General features: G+C 45.2%; 1 protein-coding gene across 2 annotated transcripts in view; it reads right to left on the minus strand.

Moving 5' to 3' along the window:
• LOC311227791 (phospholipid scramblase 2-like) overlaps positions 1–27696 on the minus strand; it is a 91737-nt gene that overhangs the window by 45898 nt on the left and 18143 nt on the right. For both annotated transcript variants that reach the window (XR_014619624.1, XM_084313602.1), the window contains 3 exons: positions 6840–7261; positions 6170–6212; positions 941–1161 (listed from right to left, as the gene is read on the minus strand). Coding sequence is in view for 1 of the 2 variants with exons in the window: in XM_084313602.1 (XP_084169728.1) it covers positions 941–1161; positions 6170–6212; positions 6840–7261 (686 nt within the window). In the remaining variant the exon portion in view is untranslated. The remainder of the gene's footprint in view (positions 1–940; positions 1162–6169; positions 6213–6839; positions 7262–27696) is intronic.

Consider the following 27696-nt stretch of genomic DNA (forward strand, 5'->3'; position numbering starts at 1 on the left):
GGCAGAATAGACGCAACGAGAGTATGGTTAATGTTGTTATTGATTGATTGATTGATTTAAACTGTGTTAAACTCTGGCTTGCTGCAAGCTCTCGGACATGGCTATGCCCACGGAGCTTTCAGTGTACACAAGCGAGCGGCCCCGCCTGCATCCCCACACGGAGACAAACGGAGTAGTACCTGGCTGCAGTGGAAAAGGAACGAAGTACCAGGTGCCTAAAGCGGGTCGAGTCGAGTAGGTACTATGCAGTGGAAAAGCGCCATTAGACTAGAGGCAGGCTATAAGAGTAGACTACTAAAAAAAAAAAAAATGCATTCAAACTTTTTTTTTTTTGTGCGCACTGTGCGGTAATAACCGCGGCGGTAGGAAATATTTCGCAAATTTGTGCGGTAAGGAAAATATCAATACCGCGGCAGCTCTATACTTAAGTACTAAAAAGTTAAAGTAAAAAAGAAAAAAAGTATTCCGGGGCCATGTTCCGTGTCGTCCTCTTCATCACTCGTACCATCTTCTGTAGCTCGTCACTCTGGTGTTTAATCAAAGATCCCCGCTTTCTGGTCTTTGCACAAGGACCAATCAGCATGGGGATGGGCGGGTTCATTTTCCATTGATGGGGATTTGATTGGCTGTTTTTAAATAAAGTGCGGCCGCAGGATTAATAACGTTAACGTTAGTTCGGCCAGAGAAACAAATATACTAATTAAAATTGTTGGACCTGCGAGATTTTTGTACTTTGTACTTTGTAGGTCTGCATTTTAAATGTAAGGAGTAAAAAGTACGTTTTTTTTCTCTGAAATGTAATTGAGTAAAAGTACAAGTATACAAACCTAATAATACTCGAGTAAAGTACAAATCCCCCAAAACGGTACTTAGGTATTGTAACAAAGTACAATTACTCGAGTACTTTCCCCCCCTGGATGCCCAGGCGTGTCACACCCACCTCTTGCAGGCAGCAGGGGCACCAGCAGGAGACGCAGCGGAAAGGTCGTATGAGGCGGATGACCTCTCGGTCCGTGTTGTCCTTGATCTTCATGTCAAAGCTCCGCAGCGAGCCGCAGCAGTTGCGGGTGCAGCAGTCGTTCTTCTCCTTGGCCTTGTAGATCTTCTGGCCCAGGCTGTTCTTGATCTCGTACTGGTTGTTGGTCTCGAAGCCGATGAACGCTGAGGAGGAAGGAGAGGAAACATGTTCATCATCCATCATTTAATCATCATCATCATCGCAGACGTCGTTGTGTACAATTAACAGGCGATTGTAACCAAATAACATGGTTATCATTGATAATGTCAACCGTGGCCCAATGAGCTGCGTTTGTGGCATTGTGGCAAATTTTTTGGAAATGCATGTATAGCATAGAATACTATGGATAGCTTCGGCTATTAGTTGAACAGTCACATCCACACTGTGCTCATACTATACTGTACGTAAACAATGACCGACTGAATTTAATCTGACGGGTTACGTTTGTGTCGTCACAATGTTGAATCACGCAAGCAATGCACGTTTCATTTCCCCCCTCAGGTTTAGTGAGGAGAAGATTCACACCAATGGCATCTCTCGGTTCACGCTGGCCACGGTGACCGTCCAACGAGGAGCTTTCTATCGTCAGCGGCAACACTGGACCGTCCAATGAGGAGCTTTCTATCGTCAGCGGCAACACTGGACCGTCCAATGAGGAGCTTTCTATCGCCAGCGGCAACACTGGACCGTCCAATGAGGAGCTTTCTATCGCCAGCGGCAACACTGGACCGTCCAATGAGGAGCTTTCTATCGTCAGCGGCAACACTGGACCGTCCAATGAGGAGCTTTCTATCGTCAGCGGCAACACTGGACCGTCCAATGAGGAGCTTTCTATCGTCAGCGGCAACACTGGACCGTCCAATGAGGAGCTTTCTATCGTCAGCGGCAACACTGGACCGTCCAATGAGGAGCTTTCTATAGTCAGCGGCAACACTGGACCGTCCAATGAGGAGCTTTCTATCGTCAGCTGCAACACTGGACCGTCCAATGAGGAGCTTTCTATCCAAAGTTGCAAAAACCATTTAACTACGTTTCCAAAACAGAAATATCCTTAAAAATAATCCACAAGTGTGTCTGCTGATGAGGCCTGAGCACCATGCATGCTCTACCCACCGAGAGGATCAAGTGAGGAATCAGGGGGAAAAGGGAGACGAGGGAAGAATGAAGGAAGGAGATGTGGGAGGAGACAATGGTGTTATAATTATATTATATGACATTTTATTGTCACATATACCGTACCAGTACAGTACACAAAGTGAACTAATGTGAAAACACAAGTAAATGTGATAGATATATAACAAGCTACTGGGTAATGTGCTAAACTGTACATCAGTACATTCAGATTCAGATTCCTTTATTAAGCCATTTGTGTAAACACATAGGAAATTGCTGCGGCATTACAGTGTATACAGAAATTACAATTGCACATCATTGAAGGTCCACACTGGTCTGTGTCTATGACAATTGCGTGTCATTGGAATTCGCTTTATTTTCTAACTTGGCGGGTCTTAATCTATCAGCTCTCAAGGTACCGAAATGTGGCACCGATTGATCTAACGTGAATTGGTACTTGGTAGTACCGACGTAATTCGGTCGGTACCCTTAACATTCGTTGTATATTGTCAGACAGGGAGGAGTGCGCTCCCCCCGTCTGCACCGGGCGGCGGTCGGGCTCTGGCTATGGGCGTTCTCCATCTGCTCTGCCTGAGGGCTCTCCACATCCCCGGCAGGGTGAATGTGGGTGCAGGTGTGATGTCGCGGGGCGGTCCTCACCCTGACGAGTGGGGACTACGTCCAGACATAGTCGGGCAGGTCTGGGACCGATTCCGTGGCCGTCCGGGATTCTGTACGCATTCCCCCCCTTACACCTAATAGCTCAGCTGTTGGGGCAGGTATGTTGGCAGCGCGGGACTTGGTCCTGGTCGCACCGGGCCGGGGCTCAGCTGTTTGGTCCCCGGCCCTGATTCAGCTCTTGGTGGCCCCGCCGTGGCCTGTTCCGTGGTCACCGCGGGCCCTCTCTCAGGCACACGGAACTCTGTTCTGCCTCCTGTTCTGGGGCAGCCTCTGGGCTTGGCTGTTGACAGTGTGAATCTGGTGGGGATGCGTCTTGACTATTCTGTGGTTAACGCTATCTGGTATGCGCGCGCTCCGTCCTCTACCGCGGCTTACGCTGGGGAGTGGCGTATGGTCGAGTGTGGGGGCAGAACATTGTTCAGCCACCCTCTCGTAGAACATTCCTGCTTGGCGCTCGGTGTCTCAAGCCTGTGGAACGTTCTCGGTTGTCGGAGGCCCCGTTTGAGCCTCTTGAGCAGGCGCCATTGGATCTGCTGTCTTGAAGACCGCATTATTTTTGGCCATCACCTCCGCTAAGCGTGTGGGTGAGCTGTGTGCTCTCTCGGTGCGGCCTGAGTGCCTGTCTATTCGGCCGATAGCGGTGCGACTCTGAGGCCTAATCCAGTCTTCATGCCAAAGAATATCCGGAGCTCTTTCGCTCCAGGGATATTGTGGTTCAGGCGTTCGTCCGCCTCCTCACGCTAGTGAGTTGGAGGCGGGCCTTCACCTGTTGTGTCCTGTCCGTGCGCTGGGGGTTTACCTCAGTCGGACTCGGGATCTCAGGGCTTCCATTCAACTGTTTATTTGTTACGGTGGCCCTTGCGCGGGTGAGGCGCTGTCCAAGCAGCACCTGTCACATTGGTTGTGCGGGGGCGTTGCCCTTTGCTGCACGTTGGCTGGACAGGTCCCCCCTCGGGCTGCTGCCCTGTTAGGGGGGGCCTCGGTGGAGGACATCTGTGCTGCGGCCTCCTGGTCCTCCCCGGGTCCCTTCGTTAAGTTTTACCTCATGGACATGACTGGGGGTTCTGTCTCCCAGCCGGTTCTGAGGTCTGGGACCTCCCCTGCGTCCCGCCAGTTGGTGGGCTAGCAGGGGTGTGTAGGTGTGTGCCACGGGGTGCTGTGTCACACGTGGTCCCGCCTGTACTGTGCGTTTTCAGGGGTCTTTGGTTCCCCCTTTTTCCGCACTTTGGTGGAGTTGACTGCCTCTCCCCCTTCATTAGGACGGTCGGGTGGACGGGACTCCCCTCCTCCCTGGTAGTGGGGCTTACGGGCCCTCAGGGGGTACACTTGTCGGGTCACACGTCTGCTCTGCCCCATATCTCATAATGGCAGGAGCGAGACGCGATGACCAGTATGATAATATAACGAAAGGTTATCCTATAACCTAGTTATATGAATACTGGCAGAGCGTCTCGCTCTTGGCGCCCTGAGGTCCCTTGGTTGGGTTTTCAGTGTTGGAAATTTTTTTCCGAGGAAGGTAGAGTGTGACCATGTCCGGCGTCTTATAGCAGGACGCGGGGGCGTGGCCTGGTCACGTGCATGGGTGCAAATTGTTTGTTCATGAGCACAGTAGGTGCTAGGAGATAAGAGTTATCTCATAATGGCAAAGAGCGAGACGCTCTGCCAGTATTCATATAACTAGGTTATAGGATAACCTTTCGATATAGTTTATGCGTTCGCAAATGTGATCACCCTCCCATTGACTACAGCGCTGGCACTCAAGCGCTATTTTTGGCTCCCCCTGCTGGCACGGAAAGTGTTAAAAGTACAGAGTTCGGTGCCCAACCCTAATGGGTAGATATGAGGTAGGTAGTTATGATTAGACTATATGAGGTAGTTAGTTATGATTAGACTATATGAGGTAGTTATGATTAGACTATATGAGGCAGGTAGTTATGATTAGACTATATGAGGCAGGTAGTTATGATTAGACTATATGAGGTAGTTATGATTAGACTATATGAGGCAGGTAGTTATGATTAGACTATATGAGGTAGTTATGATTAGACTATATGAGGTAGTTATGATGAGACTATATGAGGTAGTTATGATTAGACTATATGAGGTAGGTAGTTATGATTAGACTATATGAGGCAGGTAGTTATGATTAGACTATATGAGGTAGGTAGTTATGATTAGACTATATGAGGCAGGTAGTTATGATTAGACTATATGAGGCAGGTAGTTATGATTAGACTATATGAGGTAGTTATGATTAGACTATATGAGGCAGGTAGTTATGATTAGACTATATGAGGTAGTTATGATTAGACTATGAGGTAGTTATGATTAGACTATATGAGGCAGGTAGTTATGATTAGACTATATGAGGTAGTTATGATTAGACTATATGAGGTAGTTATGATTAGACTATATGAGGTAGTTATGATTAGACTATATGAGGCAGGTAGTTATGATTAGACTATATGAGGTAGGTAGTTATGATTAGACTATATGAGGCAGGTAGTTATGATTAGACTATATGAGGCAGGTAGTTATGATTAGACTATATGAGGTAGTTATGATTAGACTATATGAGGCAGGTAGTTATGATTAGACTATATGAGGTAGTTATGATTAGACTATGAGGTAGTTATGATTAGACTATATGAGGCAGGTAGTTATGATTAGACTATATGAGGTAGTTATGATTAGACTATATGAGGTAGTTATGATTAGACTATATGAGGTAGTTATGATTAGACTATATGAGGCAGGTAGTTATGATTAGACTATATGAGGTAGTTATGATTAGACTATATGAGGTAGGTAGTTATGATTACAGTGTAAGGCAGTTACAGTTGTGAAGAGTGAGGAGGGATGGGTACCGAATTCGGTACTTTTGAGGTACCGAACCGAAACACGTCGGTACTACTGAGTATCGATTCAAGTGAGATACCAAAAACAAAAAACAAAAAGAAATTACTTTTTTTTATTTTTTTTTACCTTTTTATTTTCATGTCAACGTTCACACGCACAATAATGCTTACCTAGGATTTGACTTGATTCAACAACAAAGCAGTCGGAGCAATGGCAAGCCGAAAACTGTCGAAATTGTAGTTATTTGAAGTTTGGATTTTTTTTTCACAACTGAGGTAGGTAAATAAAATGTCTTGAGACTAAAGTACCGAAAAAAGGTACCGTTGGGTACCGGTATCGATTCACAGGTACCGGTACTGGTACCGTATCGGTTCAAATGTGAAAGGTACCCATCCCTATGAGTGAGGAGGCTTGAAACTTCGTTATGAATAATTAAAAGACAAAGATGGCGCTCCCTGGTTACTTCCTGTTCACAAAGTGCCCAGAAACGAGCTTTACCTTCTAGAAGCTCCACTTTTTGGTGAATCAAGATCTGGTCAATCTAGAATAGAGAAAAAGCAAATGTGAGATATTGTGATATTGTGCCAAACAACATCCTAGTCATATCTACATGACGGTGATAATTCAATCTAGATGGAATCTGTACAAATGGGTAGTAAATGAACAGAGACTTCAGATGCCCTTAAAATTGGGATTACTGAGAAATATAAATAATAATAATTAAATTGCCAATGTAGTAGAAATTGTATGCCTCCCATTTGCCCCCCCCCCCCCCCCAGCTATTTTTAATAATCGATTAGTTGGGTCTATGATGCACTGTTGTCGAAGCCATTTGATGTGAAGCAAAGCCTGTTAACACGTTATTTTTCTTTATTAGTATCTAAACCGTTCAGCTCCTTTTGAACTGAAGACTTAAACAGGTTTTAGTTTTGAGAACAAATTTAAAAAGACCTGCTATGTGCCCTTCATGAAAAAATAAATATATATATTTTTCCTACTCTTTGATGTATAGCATCAAGCATCAATTTGCTCTTGTTGACCCCAACATCCCCCCCTGCTGTTGACCCCCGCCCCCCCCCCCCTGCTGTTGACCCCAACACTCCCCCCCCCCCCTGCTGTTGACCCCAACACCCCCCCCCCCCCCCCTCCGCTGTTGACCCCCCCCTACCTGGGCTAGGTACTCCAGACCGGGAGGGACTCCTACAGGGACCACAGGGCCGGCAGCTGGAGCAGGAGCAGGGGAGATGCCACCCGGGGACCCCCCCATGTTGGGGCCTCCTCCATACTCGTGGCCCATGTTGGGGCCTCCTCCATACTCGTGGCCCATGTTGGGGCCTCCTCCATACTCGTGGCCCATGTTGGGGCCTCCTCCATACTCTGGCCCCGGCATGGGCCCCACCGCTGCCGGCTGGAACATGACGGGCGGGGCCGGCTGGGCGTGGGGGTCGTAGCCCATGTTGAAGCCTGCTGGAGGGGGCGCCTGGCCTGGGCTCCCGTACTCCCCTCCCTGGGGCACTGGGTAGGGCGCCATGGAGTAGCTGCCAGGCTGGGGCGTGGGGTAGGGCGCCTGGTGAGGAGAGCCTGGGTACACTGGAGGAAACACAGAGAACCATCACAGTGTCATCAGCATACAGCTTCACATCCAGGAGAAAACACAGAGAACCATCACAGTGTCATCAGCATACAGCCTCACATCCAGGAGAAAACACAGAGAACCATCACAGTGTCATCAGCATACAGCCTCACATCCAGGAGAAAACACAGAGAACCATCACAGTGTCATCAGCATACAGCCTCACATCCAGGAGAAAACACAGAGAACCATCACAGTGTCATCAGCATACAGCCTCACATCCAGGAGAAAACAGAGGTACACTGGAAGAAACACAGAGAACCATCACAGTAGGGGTGGACGGTATAAACGGTATACGGTATAAACGGTATTAATTTGCTCTACGGTATGGATTTTGACTATACCGTGTAACCGGTACAGCAGCTCTAAAATAGCAATGACGTCATGTAACCACAGCGCGACTATTTCAATCACATTTGCCCCTAAAAATAGATAGAATTAGTCATAGATAATAGATATGTGCAAACTGGAAAAAGTTATTTAGGAGGCTTCGCGCAGTGGGCGTGTCAACACGCAATTGTCATTTCATAATAAACACATATCACTGCGGCGCACAGCAAGTTTCAATTTCAGTTCCTGGCATTTTTAACCAGTGGAGAAAGGTAAGATATTTCCCTATCGTTTTTCTTATATGAATTATTCTACGTTAATAAAACATACCTGGTGATCAACTACAGTTTGCTGTAAACATTACGATATGTGTGTAGTGTTATGATAACGACGGCAGCAGCGGGAGCCGGGAGGACGGCTGCAGCAGTGGATTTGCGAATAGCATGCAGCTGCAGAGCCGCAGAGCCAGGGGCTCTTTCAGGTCTGGTCACAGGCCCGTCAAACATCACCATTTTGTGTGTCAATTTGTTGACACATGTGTCAATTTGTTGACACAATTGTCAATTCTTAAAGCTGAGGATGAATGGCACCTTTGTCTCAATTCTTATTCAATTCAATTCGCTCTGCGGCTCTGCAGCTACATATGCTTCTAGCAAAATCCAGCCCCGCTGTTTGCAATGGGAGCAGGAGTCTCGACTCGGGACTTATTTTATTTGGAATATAATGACTTTATACGCAAAAGTAGCCTAGTTTTAAGTTAAAATATTATAAATCTACATGCCTTGAGGATGTCATTCTTTATATAGCCTGCCTATCAGGCAAAAAAAATTATTCTAACAGAAACACTGATACCGTGATATATACCGTTACCGTCTATGCTTCAAATTATACCGTGATATAAATTTTAGACCATACCGTCCACCCCTACATCACAGTGTCATCAGCATACAGCCTCACATCCAGGAGAAAACAGAGGTACACTGGAAGAAACACAGAGAACCATCACAGTGTCATCAGCATACAGCCTCACATCCAGGAGGAAACAGAGGTACACTGGAAGAAACACAGAGAACCATCACAGTGTCATCAGCATACAGCCTCACATCCAGGAGGAAACAGAGGTACACTGTGCGTGCGTGCGTGTGTTCCCCCTGCCAAGAACCTGAGGTGTTCTGTACATTTCCCTAGGACAGCAATTGACTGATACCAAGCTCCACCCTCTTTTCTTGACCCTCCAATCACAACCTCAATCAAGGAGAGAGGGATCAGTCAATTCCACTGACAGCTCTGTCTGCCATCAGGAGTACATCAGGAGTACATCAGGAGTACATCAGGAGTACATCAGGAGTACATTAGTACATCAGGAGTACATCAGGAGTACATCAGGAGTACATCAGGAGTACATCAAGAGTACATCAGGAGTACATCAGGAGTACATCAGGAGTACATTAGTACATCAGGAGTACATCAGGAGTACATCAGGAGTACATCAGGAGTACATCAGGAGTACATCAGGAGTACATTAGGAGTACATTAGGAGTACATCAGGAGTACATCAGGAGTACATTAGGAGTACATCAGGAGTACATCAGGAGTACATCAGGAGTACATCAGGAGTACATCAAGAGTACATCAGGAGTACATCAGGAGTACATCAGGAGTACATTAGGAGTACATCAGGAGTACATCAGGAGTACATCAAGAGTACATCAAGAGTACATCAGGAGTACATTAGGAGTACATTAGGAGTACATCAGGAGTACATCAGGAGTACATTAGGAGTACATCAGGAGTACATCAGGAGTACATTAGGAGTACATCAGGAGTACATTAGTACATCAGGAGTACATCAGGAGTACATCAGGAGTACATCAGGAGTACATCAGGAGTACATTAGGAGTACATCAGGAGTACATCAGGAGTACATTAGTACATCAGGAGTACATCAGGAGTACATCAGGAGTACATTAGGAGTACATCAGGAGTACATTAGTACATCAAGAGTACATCAAGAGTACATCAGGAGTACATCAGGAGTACATCAGGAGTACATTAGGAGTACATCAGGAGTACATCAGGAGTACATTAGTACATCAGGAGTACATCAGGAGTACATTAGGAGTACATTAGGAGTACATCAGGAGTACATTAGGAGTACATCAGGAGTACATCAGGAGTACATTAGGAGTACATCAGGAGTACATCAGGAGTACATCAGGAGTACATCAGGAGTACATCAGGAGTACATCAGGAGTACATTAGGAGTACATCAGGAGTACATTAGGAGTACATTAGGAGTACATCAGGAGTACATTAGGAGTACATCAGGAGTAAATAAGAGAGTACATCAGGAGTACATCAGGAGTACATTAGTACATCAGGAGTACATCAGGAGTACATCAGGAGTACATCAGGAGTACATCAGGAGTACATCAAGAGTACATCAGGAGTACATCAGGAGTACATCAGGAGTACATTAGGAGTACATCAGGAGTACATTAGGAGTACATCAGGAGTACATCAGGAGTACATCAGGAGTACATTAGGAGTACATTAGGAGTACATCAAGAGTACATTAGGAGTACATCAGGAGTACATCAGGAGTACATTAGTACATCAGGAGTACATCAGGAGTACATTAGGAGTACATCAGGAGTACATCAGGAGTACATCAGGAGTACATCAGGAGTACATTAGTACATCAGGAGTACATCAGGAGTACATCAAGAGTACATTAGGAGTACATTAGTACATCAGGAGTACATCAGGAGTACATCAGGAGTACATCAGGAGTACATTCGTACATCAGGAGTACATCAAGAGTACATTAGGAGTACATTAGGAGTACATCAGGAGTACATCAGGAGTACATTAGGAGTACATCAGGAGTACATTAGTACATCAGGAGTACATCAGGAGTACATCAAGAGTACATCAGGAGTACATCAGGAGTACATTAGGAGTACATTAGGAGTACATTAGGAGTACATTAGGAGTACATCAGGAGTACATCAGGAGTACATCAGGAGTACATTAGGAGTACATTAGGAGTACATTAGGAGTACATCAGGAGTACATTAGGAGTACATCAGGAGTACATCAGGAGTACATTAGGAGTACATTAGGAGTACATCAGGAGTACATCAGGAGTACATCAGGAGTACATTAGTACATTAGGAGTACATTAGGAGTACATCAGGAGTACATCAGGAGTACATTAGGAGTACATTAGTACATCAGGAGTACATCAGGAGTACATTAGGAGTACATCAGGAGTACATTAGGAGTACATCAGGAGTACATTAGTACATCAGGAGTACATCAGGAGTACATTAGGAGTACATTAGGAGTACATTAGGAGTACATTAGGAGTACATCAGGAGTACATCAGGAGTACATTAGGAGTACATCAGGAGTACATTAGGAGTACATCAGGAGTACATTAGGAGTACATTAGGAGTACATTAGGAGTACATTAGGAGTACATCAGGAGTACATCAGGAGTACATTAGGAGTACATTAGGAGTACATTAGGAGTACATCAGGAGTACATTAGGAGTACATCAGGAGTACATTAGGAGTACATCAGGAGTACATCAGGAGTACATTAGGAGTACATCAGGAGTACATTAGGAGTACATCAGGAGTACATCAGGAGTACATTAGGAGTACATCAGGAGTACATCAGGAGTACATCAGGAGTACATTAGTACATCAGGAGTACATCAGGAGTACATCAGGAGTACATCAGGAGTACATTAGGAGTACATTAGGAGTACATCAGGAGTACATCAGGAGTACATCAGGAGTACATCAGGAGTACATTAGTACATCAGGAGTACATCAGGAGTACATCAGGAGTACATTAGGAGTACATTAGGAGTACATCAGGAGTACATTAGGAGTACATCAGGAGTACATCAGGAGTACATTAGCAGTACATCAGGAGTACATTAGGAGTACATCAGGAGTACATCAGGAGTACATCAGGAGTACATTAGGAGTACATCAGGAGTACATCAGGAGTACATCAGGAGTACATTAGGAGTACATTAGGAGTACATCAGGAGTACATTAGGAGTACATTAGGAGTACATCAGGAGTACATCAGGAGTACATCAGGAGTACATCAGGAGTACATTAGTACATCAGGAGTACATCAGGAGTACATCAGGAGTACATTAGGAGTACATCAGGAGTACATCAGGAGTACATTAGGAGTACATTAGGAGTACATCAGGAGTACATCAGGAGTACATTAGGAGTACATTAGGAGTACATTAGTACATCAGGAGTACATCAGGAGTACATCAGGAGTACATCAGGAGTACATTAGTACATCAGGAGTACATCAGGAGTACATCAGGAGTACATCAGGAGTACATCAGGAGTACATTAGGAGTACATTAGGAGTACATTAGGAGTACATCAGGAGTACATTAGGAGTACATTAGTACATCAGGAGTACATCAGGAGTACATTAGGAGTACATCAGGAGTACATTAGGAGTACATTAGTACATCAGGAGTACATCAGGAGTACATTAGGAGTACATTAGGAGTACATTAGGAGTACATCAGGAGTACATCAGGAGTACATTAGGAGTACATCAGGAGTACATCAGGAGTACATCAGGAGTACATTAGGAGTACATTAGTACATCAGGAGTACATCAGGAGTACATTAGGAGTACATCAGGAGTACATCAGGAGTACATCAGGAGTACATCAGGAGTACATTAGGAGTACATTAGGAGTACATCAGGAGTACATTAGGAGTACATTAGTACATCAGGAGTACATCAGGAGTACATCAGGAGTTCAGGAGTACATCAGGAGTACATCAGGAGTACATCAGGAGTACATCAGGAGTACATTAGGAGTACATCAGGAGTACATCAGGAGTACATCAGGAGTACATTAGGAGTACATCAGGAGTACATTAGGAGTACATCAGGAGTACATCAGGAGTACATTAGGAGTACATTAGGAGTACATCAGGAGTACATCAGGAGTACATCAGGAGTACATTAGGAGTACATCAGGAGTACATCAGGAGTACATTAGGAGTACATCAGGAGTACATCAGGAGTACATCAGGAGTACATCAGGAGTACATTAGGAGTACATCAGGAGTACATCAGGAGTACATCAGGAGTACATCAGGAGTACATCAGGAGTACATCAGGAGTACATTAGGAGTACATCAGGAGTACATCAGGAGTACATTAGGAGTACATCAGGAGTACATTAGGACACCCGCAGCTTCACTTAGTTAGCCAGTAGCCACAAACCAATGCAAAATCAATGGAGCCACGTTCCCCTCTCTGCAAGCTGACTGAAACTAATGGACATCCATAGAGTAGGTCTCGGTCAGCGTGAACAGCAGGGTTTCCGTTAGAAAAAATTGTTGCCGGTCTCCGTGACCTGCAAGATTTCAATCTACCGGACAAATGAGATTAATTCCGGTCATAGTTTATTGAGCTTTAAAACAATTGATAGGCAGGCTATATAAAGAATGTCATCCTCAAGGCATGTAGATTTATAATATTATTACTTAAAACTAGGCTACTTTTGCGTATACAGTCATTAATATATTCCAAATAAAATAAGTCCCTCGATACTCCGTGCTGCTGCTGACTTGAAATAAAATAGACCGCGTATGTGGGCAGTCGGTCCGACACTAAACAGCAGTCTGTTATAATCACATTTTTATGAGCTAACGAATTCCGTTATATTGGACATTTGTATTAATTATATCAAGCGAAGAACTGAGAAAGCAGAGAGACGGCAACATTATCGTGGTTTGCGTGACGACTCTCTCCACCTCGCAACGACTTATTTGCAAAGAGTATGGCGCTGCAGAGCAGCTGATTCAGTGTTATTGGCTCTTTTCTGGGAACCGCACAGCAGCGCCCCCCACCCAACATTGGCTGAAAATGGCTGAATTGGAGTACTGCTGGAATACTGCATTGTGCTGATAGTGCTCTGGCTCTGCAGCTTCACAAAAGTTCGCACACCCAGCACTAAGCTCTCGCTGACGACGTCGTTGTCATTATTAGAAGCAACGAGGAAACAAATGTAATGATCGTTTCGTTCATCGCATAGGCTATTTAATTTTAGCCTATTTTAATACAATTCAAATAATCAAATTGTGCTTAGACTCAGGGAATTATTTTCACCGGACATTAAGACCGGAGAGAGTAAATATGTCGGACTTCAACAGATTTTGCCGGTCAAATACCGGTAATTACCGGCTAACGGAAACGCTGGTGAACAGACAGTACAGTAGGTCTCGGTCAGCGTGAACAGAGAGTACAATAGGTCTCGTCAGCGTGAACAGAGAGTACAGTAGGTCTCGGTCAGCGTGAACAGACAGTAGGTCTCGGTCAGCGTGAACAGACAGTAGGTCTCGGTCAGCGTGAACAGAGAGTACAATAGGTCTCGGTCAGCGTGAACAGACAGTACAATAGGTCTCGGTCAGCGTGAACAGACAGTAGGTCTCGGTCAGCGTGAACAGACAGTACAATAGGTCTCGGTCAGCGTGAACAGACAGTAGGTCTCGGTCAGCGTGAACAGAGAGTACAATAGGTCTCGGTCAGCGTGAACAGACAGTAGGTCTCGTCAGCGTGAACAGACAGTACAGTAGGTCTCGGTCAGCGTGAACAGACAGTAGGTCTCGTCAGCGTGAACAGACAGTACAGTAGGTCTCGGTCAGCGTGAACAGACAGTACAGTAGGTCTCGGTCAGCGTGAACAGACAGTAGGTCTCGGTCAGCGTGAACAGACAGTACAGTAGGTCTCGGTCAGCGTGAACAGAGAGTACAGTAGGTCTCGGTCAGCGTGAACAGACAGTACAGTAGGTCTCGGTCAGCGTGAACAGACAGTACAGTAGGTCTCGGTCAGCGTGAACAGACAGTACAGTAGGTCTCGGTCAGCGTGAACAGACAGTAGGTCTCGGTCAGCGTGAACAGAGAGTACAGTAGGTCTCGGTCAGCGTGAACAGACAGTAGGTCTCGGTCAGCGTGAACAGAGAGTACAGTAGGTCTCGGTCAGCGTGAACAGACAGTACAGTAGGTCTCGGTCAGCGTGAACAGACAGTACAGTAGGTCTCGGTCAGCGTGAACAGACAGTACAATAGGTCTCGGTCAGCGTGAACAGAGAGTACAGTAGGTCTCGGTCAGCGTGAACAGACAGTACAGTAGGTCTCGGTCAGCGTGAACAGACAGTACAGTAGGTCTCGGTCAGCGTGAACAGAGAGTACAGTAGGTCTCGGTCAGCGTGAACAGACAGTACAGTAGGTCTCGGTCAGCGTGAACAGAGAGTACAGTAGGTCTCGGTCAGCGTGAACAGACAGTAGGTCTCGGTCAGCGTGAACAGACAGTAGGTCTCGGTCAGCGTGAACAGACAGTACAATAGGTCTCGTCAGCGTGAACAGACAGTACAATAGGTCTCGGTCAGCGTGAACAGACAATAGGTCTCGGTCAGCGTGAACAGACAGTACAGTAGGTCTCGTCAGCGTGAACAGACAGTGCAGTAGGTCTCGGTCAGCGTGAACAGACAGTAGGTCTCGGTCAGCGTGAACAGACAGTACAATAGGTCTCGGTCAGCGTGAACAGACAGTAGGTCTCGGTCAGCGTGAACAGACAGTACAGTAGGTCTCGGTCAGCGTGAACAGAGAGTACAGTAGGTCTCGTCAGCGTGAACAGACAGTACAATAGGTCTCGGTCAGCGTGAACAGAGAGTACAGTAGGTCTCGGTCAGCGTGAACAGAGAGTACAATAGGTCTCGGTCAGCGTGAACAGACAGTACAGTAGGTCTCGGTCAGCGTGAACAGACAGTACAGTAGGTCTCGGTCAGCGTGAACAGACAGTACAGTAGGTCTCGGTCAGCGTGAACAGAGAGTACAGTAGGTCTCGGTCAGCGTGAACAGACAGTACAGTAGGTCTCGGTCAGCGTGAACAGAGAGTACAGTAGGTCTCGGTCAGCGTGAACAGACAGTAGGTCTCGGTCAGCGTGAACAGACAGTAGGTCTCGGTCAGCGTGAACAGACAGTACAATAGGTCTCGTCAGCGTGAACAGACAGTACAATAGGTCTCGGTCAGCGTGAACAGACAATAGGTCTCGGTCAGCGTGAACAGACAGTACAGTAGGTCTCGTCAGCGTGAACAGACAGTGCAGTAGGTCTCGGTCAGCGTGAACAGACAGTAGGTCTCGGTCAGCGTGAACAGACAGTACAATAGGTCTCGGTCAGCGTGAACAGACAGTAGGTCTCGGTCAGCGTGAACAGACAGTACAGTAGGTCTCGGTCAGCGTGAACAGAGAGTACAGTAGGTCTCGTCAGCGTGAACAGACAGTACAATAGGTCTCGGTCAGCGTGAACAGAGAGTACAGTAGGTCTCGGTCAGCGTGAACAGAGAGTACAATAGGTCTCGGTCAGCGTGAACAGACAGTACAGTAGGTCTCGGTCAGCGTGAACAGAGAGTACAGTAGGTCTCGGTCAGCGTGAACAGACAGTACAGTAGGTCTCGTCAGCGTGAACAGACAGTACAGTAGGTCTCGGTCAGCGTGAACAGAGAGTACAGTAGGTCTCGGTCAGCGTAAACAGAGAGTACAGTAGGTCTCGGTCAGCGTGAACAGACAGTACAATAGGTCTCGGTCAGCGTGAACAGAGAGTACAGTAGGTCTCGGTCAGCGTGAACAGAGAGTACAGTAGGTCTCGTCTCCAGTGTGAAGAACAGCATGGATCGCCCTGAGACAAGACTCTTACCGATGGACAACATCACCGATCAGAAGGCAACAGGGCTAGCGTTAAGAGATTCTGAACTAACCCGCTTTAACACATTAGGTGCCACGCCCCTTCCGGGAAGTGCATAGGCCTTGCCACCCATTAACCTCATGTAAGCGCTCACCTTGTTTGTAGAGCTAAACCTATATTTTATATTATAGCTCACTGATTCTTGAGAGTCGGGACAAAACATGTCCTACATAGAAAAGTCTAATTTATATAAAAAATAAAGAAATTAATAATGATTGACATACTCACAAAGTTCAATCTAAAGGTATTGTGTATACTGATGTTATGTTTTAGCACATATATTTGTTTTTTGGGGGATATTTGTTTAAATGTATAATCTGTGGTTAGAAGCTCCCATGTTAATTATCTTGTCCTCAGCAAGGGGTTACATTATTGACCAGCCCAAAAAAGCTTGAAAAACCTCTCCACTTGTGAAAACATACATATCAAATCAAGGATAAGGGTTATAAATGTATAAAACAATGCATGTCATGAAACTCAAATAATATTTTCCATAGAAATCTGCCTATCAAAGTTGTGTCCTCAGTTTATGTCAACTCCGTCAGACTTTTTCATAAACCTAATTAAACCAGGCAATAGCATGGCCAGCTCTATCCCTGAGGACCCCTTTTCCTTTCCCTGCCTGTGGTGAATGCAACACTACCACACATAGTCTGGTAAATTTGATACGTTTTGATATTTTAGACAAACAATGTCAATATTCCTATGGTCACAGCTGGAACATGTCAACACCATCTCTCCGTTATTATACTTTTAAAAAACAATAGTGGATTGAATTCAAGTGTTTCAGTGAGATTATTAAGACAGCTAGCAACTGCCAAAAAACTAGCTATCTGTAGTGCACAATACAGGCTTGGAGGGAAAATGTGTGCCTTTTTGTCAACTCCGTCAGACATCAACTCCGTCAGATTTTGTGTCTGACGGAGTTGACGTGTAAGCTGACGGAGTTGACAAATCCATCAATAACCTCATAATATGCTATTATTATACTATTTTTGAACATGGTAAATGATTTAAATGTTATTTCAGAGTTGTATCTGCACAGAAGTGTGCATATAATAGCATGCATTACAATACACTTCTGACTTTTAGAGCATGGGCAGGCTGTGGTCTGCTTATTGAATAATTGTCTTACTTTCCCAGCACATGTGTTAATACATAAATATAAATATATCACTTGTCTACGTGGTTGATTGATTGATGTAAAATTTCATAACCCAGTAGGGATACAAGACAGAAAACAGTTATTCTTGTTCTTATACTGTTTGGTGGTAAACTGTGGATATTTCATCTTAATATCTTTATAATAATTCTTAATATAGGACTGGTCCATGTGTGTCTACTGTAGATTGCTACATCATCCTTTATCTGACTCTTTCCATCCATAGTGTAATACATTATGGTATGGAGTGATCAACAGGATAATATTTTGCTAGTCAGTTGTCTCAATCTTATCAGTTGTCACAAGTGTAGAGTTCAAGAAAAATCAGGATCAGATAAAAATCAGATCAGGATATTCTAGATAACAATGCCAGACAGTGCAGGGAGTCTCTCAGACAGGAAAAGCAACGAAGTAAAATGCGAAAAAGGCATTCAAGAGAAATAAAAACTATGAAAGAGAATATTACAAATGTAACAAAGCAACGAAACAACCTGATAAAAACAATAATGCGCAGAAAAAAGGCTACAAATACATCACCACTGGACTCTCCAGGCACAGAAACAAAGAAGATGCTATCAGGAAGCAAAGTAAGGAATCCGAAAATCCAAAAGACCCTTCTATTCCACAACATCCCCAGAAGAGAGCTGAAGACAAACAAACTCCTGGCCCACGGCGCCAAAAACCAGCACTGAGTGTGTCATCAGGCACGATTCTTAAAAAGTATCGTCTTCTTCAACAAATGAAAGAGTTTGGGTTAACCTACAAGTTAATGAGAGAAAAGGAGCAGCCTCAGAAAAAGCCAACATTAATACAGGGTATAACACAGACTGTTCAGGATTTCTTCCTGAACTCTACACGTGTGACAACGGATAATACTGACACAATCACCAGGAACAAGATCAAGCGGCACATAATGATCCTGCTAGACTCCATGCTCAACCTCCACACTGAATTCCAGATTAAGAACCACTGTAAAGCTGAGCTATTCTTCATTCTGTGCTCTGAGACCCTTCTATGTCACAGCACCAAAAGCATCTGATCGGAAGACATGTCTGTGTCAAATACATGAAAATGCATGCTTAATGCTCGAGGTCCTTAAAATGTGTGTTGTGAAGTCAAACAAACTGGATGACAGTTTTCAATTAGTTTGTTGCTCTCCAGCAAGTGAGGCCTGCCTTCTTCGCGCCTGTTCACAATGTCTAAACAAAGGTACAGTTACAACCCAAGAGCAAGACAAAATCGATGTTCAATGGAGGCAGTGGGAGAGAGTTCAAGAAGACACATGCAATGGAATCGACATGAACACTAAGCTCGTCGAACACCGAGGCAGCCTTTCATTGCTCATCAAACTCTATGAGCAAAAACTCAGAAAGGAAACCACAACACATGTGTGTTCATTGCGAAACCAGTCAAAAGAATACAGCAACACAATTGAGTCCTGTGATGAGAGTACAGCAATCGTCCATGTTGACTTTTCAGAATCCTGGAAATTCAAATATAAAGCTGAAGTTCAGGCCTGCCATTTCGGACAAAATCTGCCACAGATAACACTCCATACCAGAATGTATTACACTAAGGGTGGAAAGGCAGGGTTTTGCACACTGTCAGAGTCAAAGAGACAGGATGCTGCAGCAATCTGGACACAAATGGATCCAGTCCTAAAAGATATCAAGACAAAATATCCACAGGTTACCACCGTGCACTTTTGGTCTGATGGTCCAAGCAAACAAGAACAAGAAGAACTTTTTTCTTCTGTCTGGTATCCCACCTACACTGGGGTTTGAAAGGACAACGTGGAACTTCTTCCCCATTTCTCATGGTAAGGGCGCACCAGACGGCATTGGCGGAACAGTAAAAAGAACAGCTGACAACCTGGTCCTGAGAGGAAATGATGTGACGGATGGACACATATTCTTCAAAAAGGTCTCAAACAGTCTGAATGGTGTTCAGCTGTATCATATTGTGGAAGAAGACATGCAAAGATACGACACACTTCTCATGAATCCTCTCAAACCGGTTCCCTCAACAAGACAAATACACCAGATCATCGCACATAAGGACAGGATCCACAACAGACAACTATCCTGCTTTTGCAGCGAGATGTTGGATTGCCAGTGCTTCTGCCCAGCTACCTCCTATTACCATGGCAACCCAGGAGAACAGCAGAGTGATACACGGAGGGCAAGGAAGAAGAGACCTCTGGCCATGTTGTGGGAGGAGATGGAAAATGAGATGGAAGAGGGTATGGAGATGGAAGATGTAATGGAGGAGTTGGACGAAGAACCTTTGAAAGGTCCTGAGGGTACGGTGACAGTAACGACTGTTAGCAGCCTTAGTAATGGAGACTGGTTAGCAGTAGTATATGATGACCACTGGTGGCTAGCCAAGACCATCGATGTGGATAATGAGCAACAAGATGTGAAAGTGGAATTTCTGCATCCCCATGGTCCAACAGAAATGTGGTTCAGCCCAAATGTGGCAAGAAGGATGTCTGTTTCTGCCCAGTTCAAGACATCATAGTGAAACTAATCAGAAATGCAGAAGGAAAGGAAGAGGAGAAGTGGGTGAGAAAGTGGAGATCAGGAAGTGGTGTAGAGGAGATAGATGAAAACAGGGATGAGAAGAAGGGGTCCTGTTCTCCATTACTGTTTTTGTTGTTGGAAACGGAACATTTTGTAATAGTTGGAAACAGTGTATGTAAAGTTTGTTGTTTATTACAATTGAGTTAACAAAATGTTCAGTATAAGACAAGGAGTTATTAGTTCTTATTATTGTCACTTCCATCTGTTTAAAAAATTGAGCAGAGATGCAAATCCAATTTTGTCAACTCCGTCAGTTTCTCGTCAACACCGTCAGATCATTGTCAACACCGTCAGATATTTATTTTTGTTAATCTTGGGGAAAATACAAATTCCTTCTTCAGTTTATGTTGTTTAAAGGGGAACTATTTTACTATTTCTTTCACTATTTGGGCACTTTTACACAATTCCTGTGAGTCTATGGAACACCTCTGTAATATATATATTTTTTTTATTCATTGTTTTGTATTTCTAATCAAGTCCTCAAAAACAGCATTTTTCTACCTCAAGATTTCGAGCTGTTTTGCAGCCGCAGCTGCAGGTGCCACCTAAACCACTGTGTGGCCTGCGCCGTCTGCTGAACATTAACATGCAGCAGTGTCTCTCTGACATCACATATAGGCACATTTTCAAACGACTCAGTTCAGTGAGGGTGAATATTGTGAGAGGAGAATTGGAAGAATGCGCCAATATGAGAATTTTGAGACATAGATCATATTAATATAAGTTCACATAGCTAGGAAACAATGCTAAACACTCAAAAAGGCCATTTATAAGATAGTTCCCCTTTAAGTAATAAAGGATCATTAGATCTTCATCCTCTTGTGTCTTATTTACTTAATGATCTTTTTTTTATCATATCAAAATTAAAAACAAAGTTTGAAAATGCTAATATTTCTAACTCTGGGTTTTCAGAATAGTGTGAAATTACACCTGAGGTTTATATATTATATTTTATTGCATACCAGAGTAACTAAACACTATTACAACATACTTCAGAACTTTAGATTCTTGTTGGACTGGAATAATTAGAATTATATACTTTTTTGTGTGTCTGACAGAGTTAACACAAATCAAGTTTCAAAGGGAAACATGTGAATTTGTTGAAAATGTTTTTCTATGTAGAGCCCGCACCTTTACATGGTTAAATAGCTCAGACCTTTCTCTACATGAATATATAACTCTAATTAATATAGTGTGCATTCTCAAAATATAATATTTAAAAAGTGTTTTGTCCCGACTCTCAAGAATCAGTGAGCTATGGATCTAATAACGCTGTCGATTGTCAGTGGGTTTCTTCCGGTCAACGTGCAAAAAACAGATCATTTTTTCATCTATACATTTACGTTTTATACCGTGGTGAATATGAGTATAGTTTGAGTGAGTAATCCCAGGAAAAGACGCGAAAACAGCGTTTTTGTGTAATTCAATAAACACGTTGCCATTCCTCGCTTGGATCAACAATCAATCTGAAATCAACGCTAGATTATCGGTATTATCTTTCATCATGCACGCATGAAAGGTGGTTTGGAGCGGGGCGCCCATCCGTGCCGTGATGTGACCAACGGGACACAGCACACACATACCACACAGACACGCTTCGATCGCGGGCAAAAAAATATTGGATCAACGCAAGATTGGTAATATAGAGTCCTTACCTTGTCTCTCACGTACTGCAAAAAGAATAATCCAATTATCTGATCGTCATTCCAAATATTCATCGCAATCGTTTGTCCGATGTTACCCAGCATTGCACATGAACGGGCGGGCGGATGAACTCGAGGCAACCGTGGTGACCGCTTGTCTTGCCGGAGTGTTTAGAACCAAATAGTTTCAAATGGAGTGCAATAGCGGCCGCAAGGCGTTAGGCGGCGGTATTGACCGTCTGCGATCTCGGACACATTCAGGGCAGCATGCACAAGGTGCCTCGATGGGTTATGAATGGCAATAGCGAATAAAAGAAATAACGAAACAGAAACGTAGATCTACGTTTCCGGCACTCAGCGGTCGGGCCGCAGAAACGTAGAACTACGTGAACGGCACAGAAAGTGTTAATATCCTCATCAGGCATAAGGATAAGGCCGTCTAGTCCACATCACAGCACAATGAGAGATGACCTGGGTGACCTCCTTGTGTGCTAGGGTTGCCCCTTGATGTGGGTGACCTCCTTGTGTGCTAGGGTTGCCCCTTGATGTGGGTGACCTCCTTGTGTGCTAGGGTTGCCCCTTGATGTGGGTGACCTCCTTGTGTGCTAGGGTTGCCCCTTGATGTGGGTGCAGGGTTTCCGTTGTCCGGTAATTACAGTTTTTTTTACCAGGGAAATCTGTTGAAGTCCGACATATTTAAATATCTCCGGTCATAATGACCTGTGAAAATAATTCCCTCTAAGCACAATTTGAATTGTATTAAAATAGTTACATTTGTTTCATTGTTGCTTCACCAAGCAGGTCTAATAATGACAATGATGTGTGTTCTATTATGATATGTGTGTAGTGTTCTGATAACGACTATTGGTGAAGCGATGTCGAGATTCATTTGGTTTGGCAGCAGGAGCTAGATTTGCGAGAAGCATGCAACTGCAGAGCCGCAGAGCTGACAGTTGTGCGCACACAGTGCAATACTCCAATTCAGCCATTGGCAATTCAGCTGTTGGGTGGGTGGCGCTGCTGAGCGGTCCCCAGACCGGACCTGAGAGCGCCGCTGGCTCTGCGGCTCTGCAGTTGCATACTATTGGTATGTTCTTCATTGGGAGGCGGAGATATAATAGTCATCACGCAACGTTTATATTTCACGATAATGTTGCCGTCTCTCTCTGCCAAATTTCTCAGTTCTTCGCTTGATATAATTAATACAAATGTCCAATATAACGGAATTCGTTAGCTCATAAAAATGTGATTATAACAGACTGCTGTTTATTAATGTGGGGCCGACTGCCCACAGACACCTATTTGATTTCAAGTCAGCAGCAGCACGGAGTCTCTGGACTTATTTTATTTGGAATATAATGACTGTATACGCAAAAGTAGCCTAGTTTTAAGTTAAAATATTATAAATCTACATGCCTTGAGGATGTCATTCTTTATATAGCCTGCCTATCAATTGTTTTTAAGCTCAATAAACTCTGACCGGAATTGATCCCATTTGTCCGGTAGATTGAAATCTTGCAGGACACGGAGACCGGCAACAATTTTTTCTAACGGAAACCCTGTGTGGGTGACCTCCTTGTGTGCTAGGGTTGCCCCGTGACGTGGGTGACCTCCTTGTGTGCTAGGGTTGCCCTGTGACGTGGGTGACCTCCTTGTGTGCTAGGGTTGCCCCGTGACGTGGGTGACCTCCTTGTGTGCTAGGGTTGCGCCTTGATGTGGGTGACCTCCTTGTGTGCTAGGGTTGCCCCTTGATGTGGGTGACCTCCTTGTGTGCTAGGGTTGCCCCTTGATGTGGGTGACCTCCTTGTGTGCTAGGGTTGCCCCTTGATGTGGGTGACCTCCTTGTGTGCTAGGGTTGCCCCTTGATGTGGGTGGCCTCCTTGTGTGCTAGGGTTGCCCCTTGATGTGGGTGGCCTCCTTGTGTGCTAGGGTTGCCCGAATGCTTGGAAGATTCGATACACTGTCATGGCAATCAATACCAAAATCAAGACCAGAGTGCTTCCTTTTCCTTCTTAGTATAGCCGAAACGCCATTCGATTTAACGTTATTAGCTTAGCACCCTATATCTCGCATTCCAGGAAATACCCCAGAACATTCTGCTATAACGTTCATATTCAAGACGCTATAAAATGGGAACGTATTGATGAAAAAATTATTTATTTAAGGCATATTGAAGGGACGGTTTATAGTGTCAATTGACAATGATAATGGACAGATAGCAATAATATAAAGTATAGATTTAGCTCTACAAACAGCCTCACGCACAATGAAAGACTGTTTTGATATGCTGGCCGTATAGTGGGCCCCGTCTAATCCCAATGGCCCTGAATGTGTTAAGTATAGTCTAGCCAAAACCCTATCAGCTGATTCAAAATAAGTTCCGTATAAGGCTAGAAGCCCAATAGTAACCAAACATTCCTTGAAATGGTCAATAGATTCAGAAATAGTCAGACATGGAATGGAACATATTCTGATTTAAATTGCATATTTATTTTTTTAACCAACAAAGCAACAATAGGATAGTGTAAATACACAGTACACACCGATTGCAATTCTCACTGGGACCTACTGTACAAATTTCACACACGTACAGTTACAGTTTTTAGTGTGCTTCAAGCGCTAAAGGGATTCATTAACAACATATACTATCGATTAGCCGGAAACGGAAATGCTGAAATAATAACGTGAATTATTCTAAAAGTTATAATAATTTGATCTCATCTCGTTTTAGTCAACATAAATTAAGAGAATTCGTCATGGTTTTTGTAAAGTACATTTTTGTGTCCTCAGATGTAGTCAACGATCATGCATAAATAATTTTGTCACGTTAGTGTCACATGATCTACATTAACGTGACGTCATGTCTCGTTGTCGTCGGGGGGAAAAGCTTAGTTGACGACCATATATAGTCATAATTTTCGTTGACAAAATTAACACTGCCTCTCATGGTAATCATATCTACCCCACACCTCTCATGGTAATCATATCTACCCCACACCTCTCATGGTAATCATATCTACCCCACACCTCTCATGTTAATCATATCTACCCCACACCTCTCATGGTAATCATATCTACCCCATACCTCTCATGGTAATCATATCTACCCCACACCTCTCATGGTAATCATATCTAACCCATACCTCTCATGGTAATCATATCTACCCCACACCTCTCATGGTAATCATATCTACCCCACACCTCTCATGGTAATCATATCTACCCCATACCTCTCATGGTAATCATATCTACCCCACACCTCTCATGGTAATCATATCTACCCCATACCTCTCATGGTAATCATATCTAACCCATACCTCTCATGGTAATCATATCTACCCCATACCTCTCATGGTAATCATATCTACCCCACACCTCTCATGGTAATCATATCTACCCCACACCTATCATGGTAATCATATCTACCCCATACCTCTCATGGTAATCATATCTACCCCACACCTATCATGGTAATCATATCTACCCCATACCTCTCATGGTAATCATATCTACCCCATACCTCTCATGGTAATCATATCTACCCCACACCTCTCATGGTAATCATATCTACCCCATACCTCTCATGGTAATCATATCTACCCCATACCTCTCATGGTAATCATATCTACCCCACACCTCTCATGGTAATCATATCTACCCCATACATCTCATGGTAATCGTATCTACCCCATACCTCTCATGGTAATCATATCTACCCCACACCTCTCATGGTAATTGGGACACACTTTGTAAAAATGCAATGAACTGAAGCCCTGAGACGCCACTCAAGATTCCTAACAGCTGAAAACATACTATAGAAACCAAACCAGTAACAGATTCCTAACAGCTGAAAACATACTATAGAAACCAAACCAGTAACAGATTCCTAACAGCTGAAAACATACTATAGAAACCAAACCAGTAACAGATTCCTAACAGCTGAAAACATACTATAGAAACCAAACCAGTAACAGATTCCTAACAGCTGAAAACATACTATAGAAACCAAACCAGTAACAGATTCCTAACAGCTGACTATAACCAAGTTCTGTTAGTATAGCGACGCTCGGCATCGCTCTCTGCACTATCTCGCATACGTGCACGCGCACTGAATAAAGACCACAATGTACCTTTAATCCCAATATTTGTCTGACCACACCCCTATCAGCTTACCCATATAAGCAGGGGTGGGGCCACCCACTCTCCTCCTTCCCAAGCTTTCGCCACAAGGCGAGGTCAAAGGCTGCAGCGGCGTCGGATGCCGAGCGTCGCTATACTAACAGAACTTGGTTATAGTCATAACCTAACGTTCTGTATCGTATCGCTCTCGCTCGGCATCGCTCTCTGCACAAGGGAGGCCGAGCGAGAGCCAACGGCCGACAAATACACCCCGCTGACAGCCCCCCACAAACCATCAGAACAGGGAGGGCCGAGCCCCCCCGACCCACCCTAATGGCGGGCACCCCCCCTATTAGGGGCTTCACGGGAGGGCGACGGACCCGACCGTGCGAAGAGGCACTCAAGCAACTCAACGCACAGGGTGAGCAGACCGTGGCTTGACCCCACGACTACACACACGCACAACCCGCATGCCACCCGGGAACGAACGGAGGAACAACCTCGTTACTGCCCCCAGAATCACGGGGTCAAGGGCAAACCCAACCCCGTGGCAAGGCCGTAGCAGCGGAGCACGAAGGAAGACCCAGACCCACCAAAAGGACTGGACTCCCTAGAATGGGGGCCCGGAGAAGTCCATGATGCCAGCATCAAGACCCCACCAGGTGGGCACGTAGTGCCCCGCCCCCCACATCGCCAGCGTATTCGGACAAAGGCCCCTCAGTTACTGCACCTGGTATTCCCAGGCGGAATCCCATCCAAGTACTAACCAGGCCAGAACCTGCTTAGCTTCCGAGATCGGACGAGATCGGGCGTGTTCAGGTTGGTATGGCCGTAAGCCGAGCGGGCCCCGTCCCCCCAATAGTACACCGCCTGGCACACTGACCCTGCAGAACAGGCAGTCAGCATGGCCGTAAGCACACAAAAAGGTTAACCAACGGAAGCAGGCAGCGCACCGGGGAAAAACCAGGCAACAGGCTGTTAACCCTAGCCTGGAGACTGCGGACGAGACAGGCGCCAGAGGGGACAGCTGAACACAGCCGCCCCGGCGGAAGGAGCGTAAGCTGGCGGTGTTGCATGACCAAGCCTCCATTTAAAAACCCCCACCCAGAGGGGTCGAGGCAGAGAAGGCTGACACGATTGGCAGACGTCATGAACGTGCAGGGGCACCCTCAAACGGTGAACCCGGGAGTTGACACTGCTCCAACACACCAGGGAATCAACCACCTCGGTGTTACCCAATGCGGTGGTTGTTCCTATAACCCCTCAAGAAAAAACTCCAAAACACACCTGCGGGTATACACCGGCTATACCGCAGTACAAGTGTTTCAGTTTCCAAAAAGGGTTAACCCAGGCCTACGGGTCGCAAACATCACTTCGGACCGGGCCTGGCGGTACGGGAAGCACAGGGTCACCAGAGGAGGTCAAAAAACCACCCCCACAGGCCCCTCTTCGCCATGCGTGAGAGAGGAGCGAAAAATAATGGAGAACCAGCCCCTAAGCACACCGTACCTGGTATTCCCCGGCGGTCTCCCAACCAAGTACTAACCAGGACCAACCTGTGTAGCGGCCGAGATCCGACGAGATCGAGCGCGTACAGAATGGCATGGCTGTAAGCCATGACGACAGTGCTGAGTAAAAACATACCCAACCAGGGTCTCCATAGCGCTTAACCCTGTGACACCCAGACCGACCTGGCATTTTTCCCCCTGAAAAAAGCCCAAGTCCCTCAGGGTACCAGAA

The sequence above is a fragment of the Notolepis coatsorum genome (genome assembly GCF_963971535.1).
Source record: "Notolepis coatsorum genome assembly, chromosome: 4".
NCBI classification, from domain to species: domain Eukaryota; kingdom Metazoa; phylum Chordata; class Actinopteri; order Aulopiformes; family Paralepididae; genus Notolepis; species Notolepis coatsorum.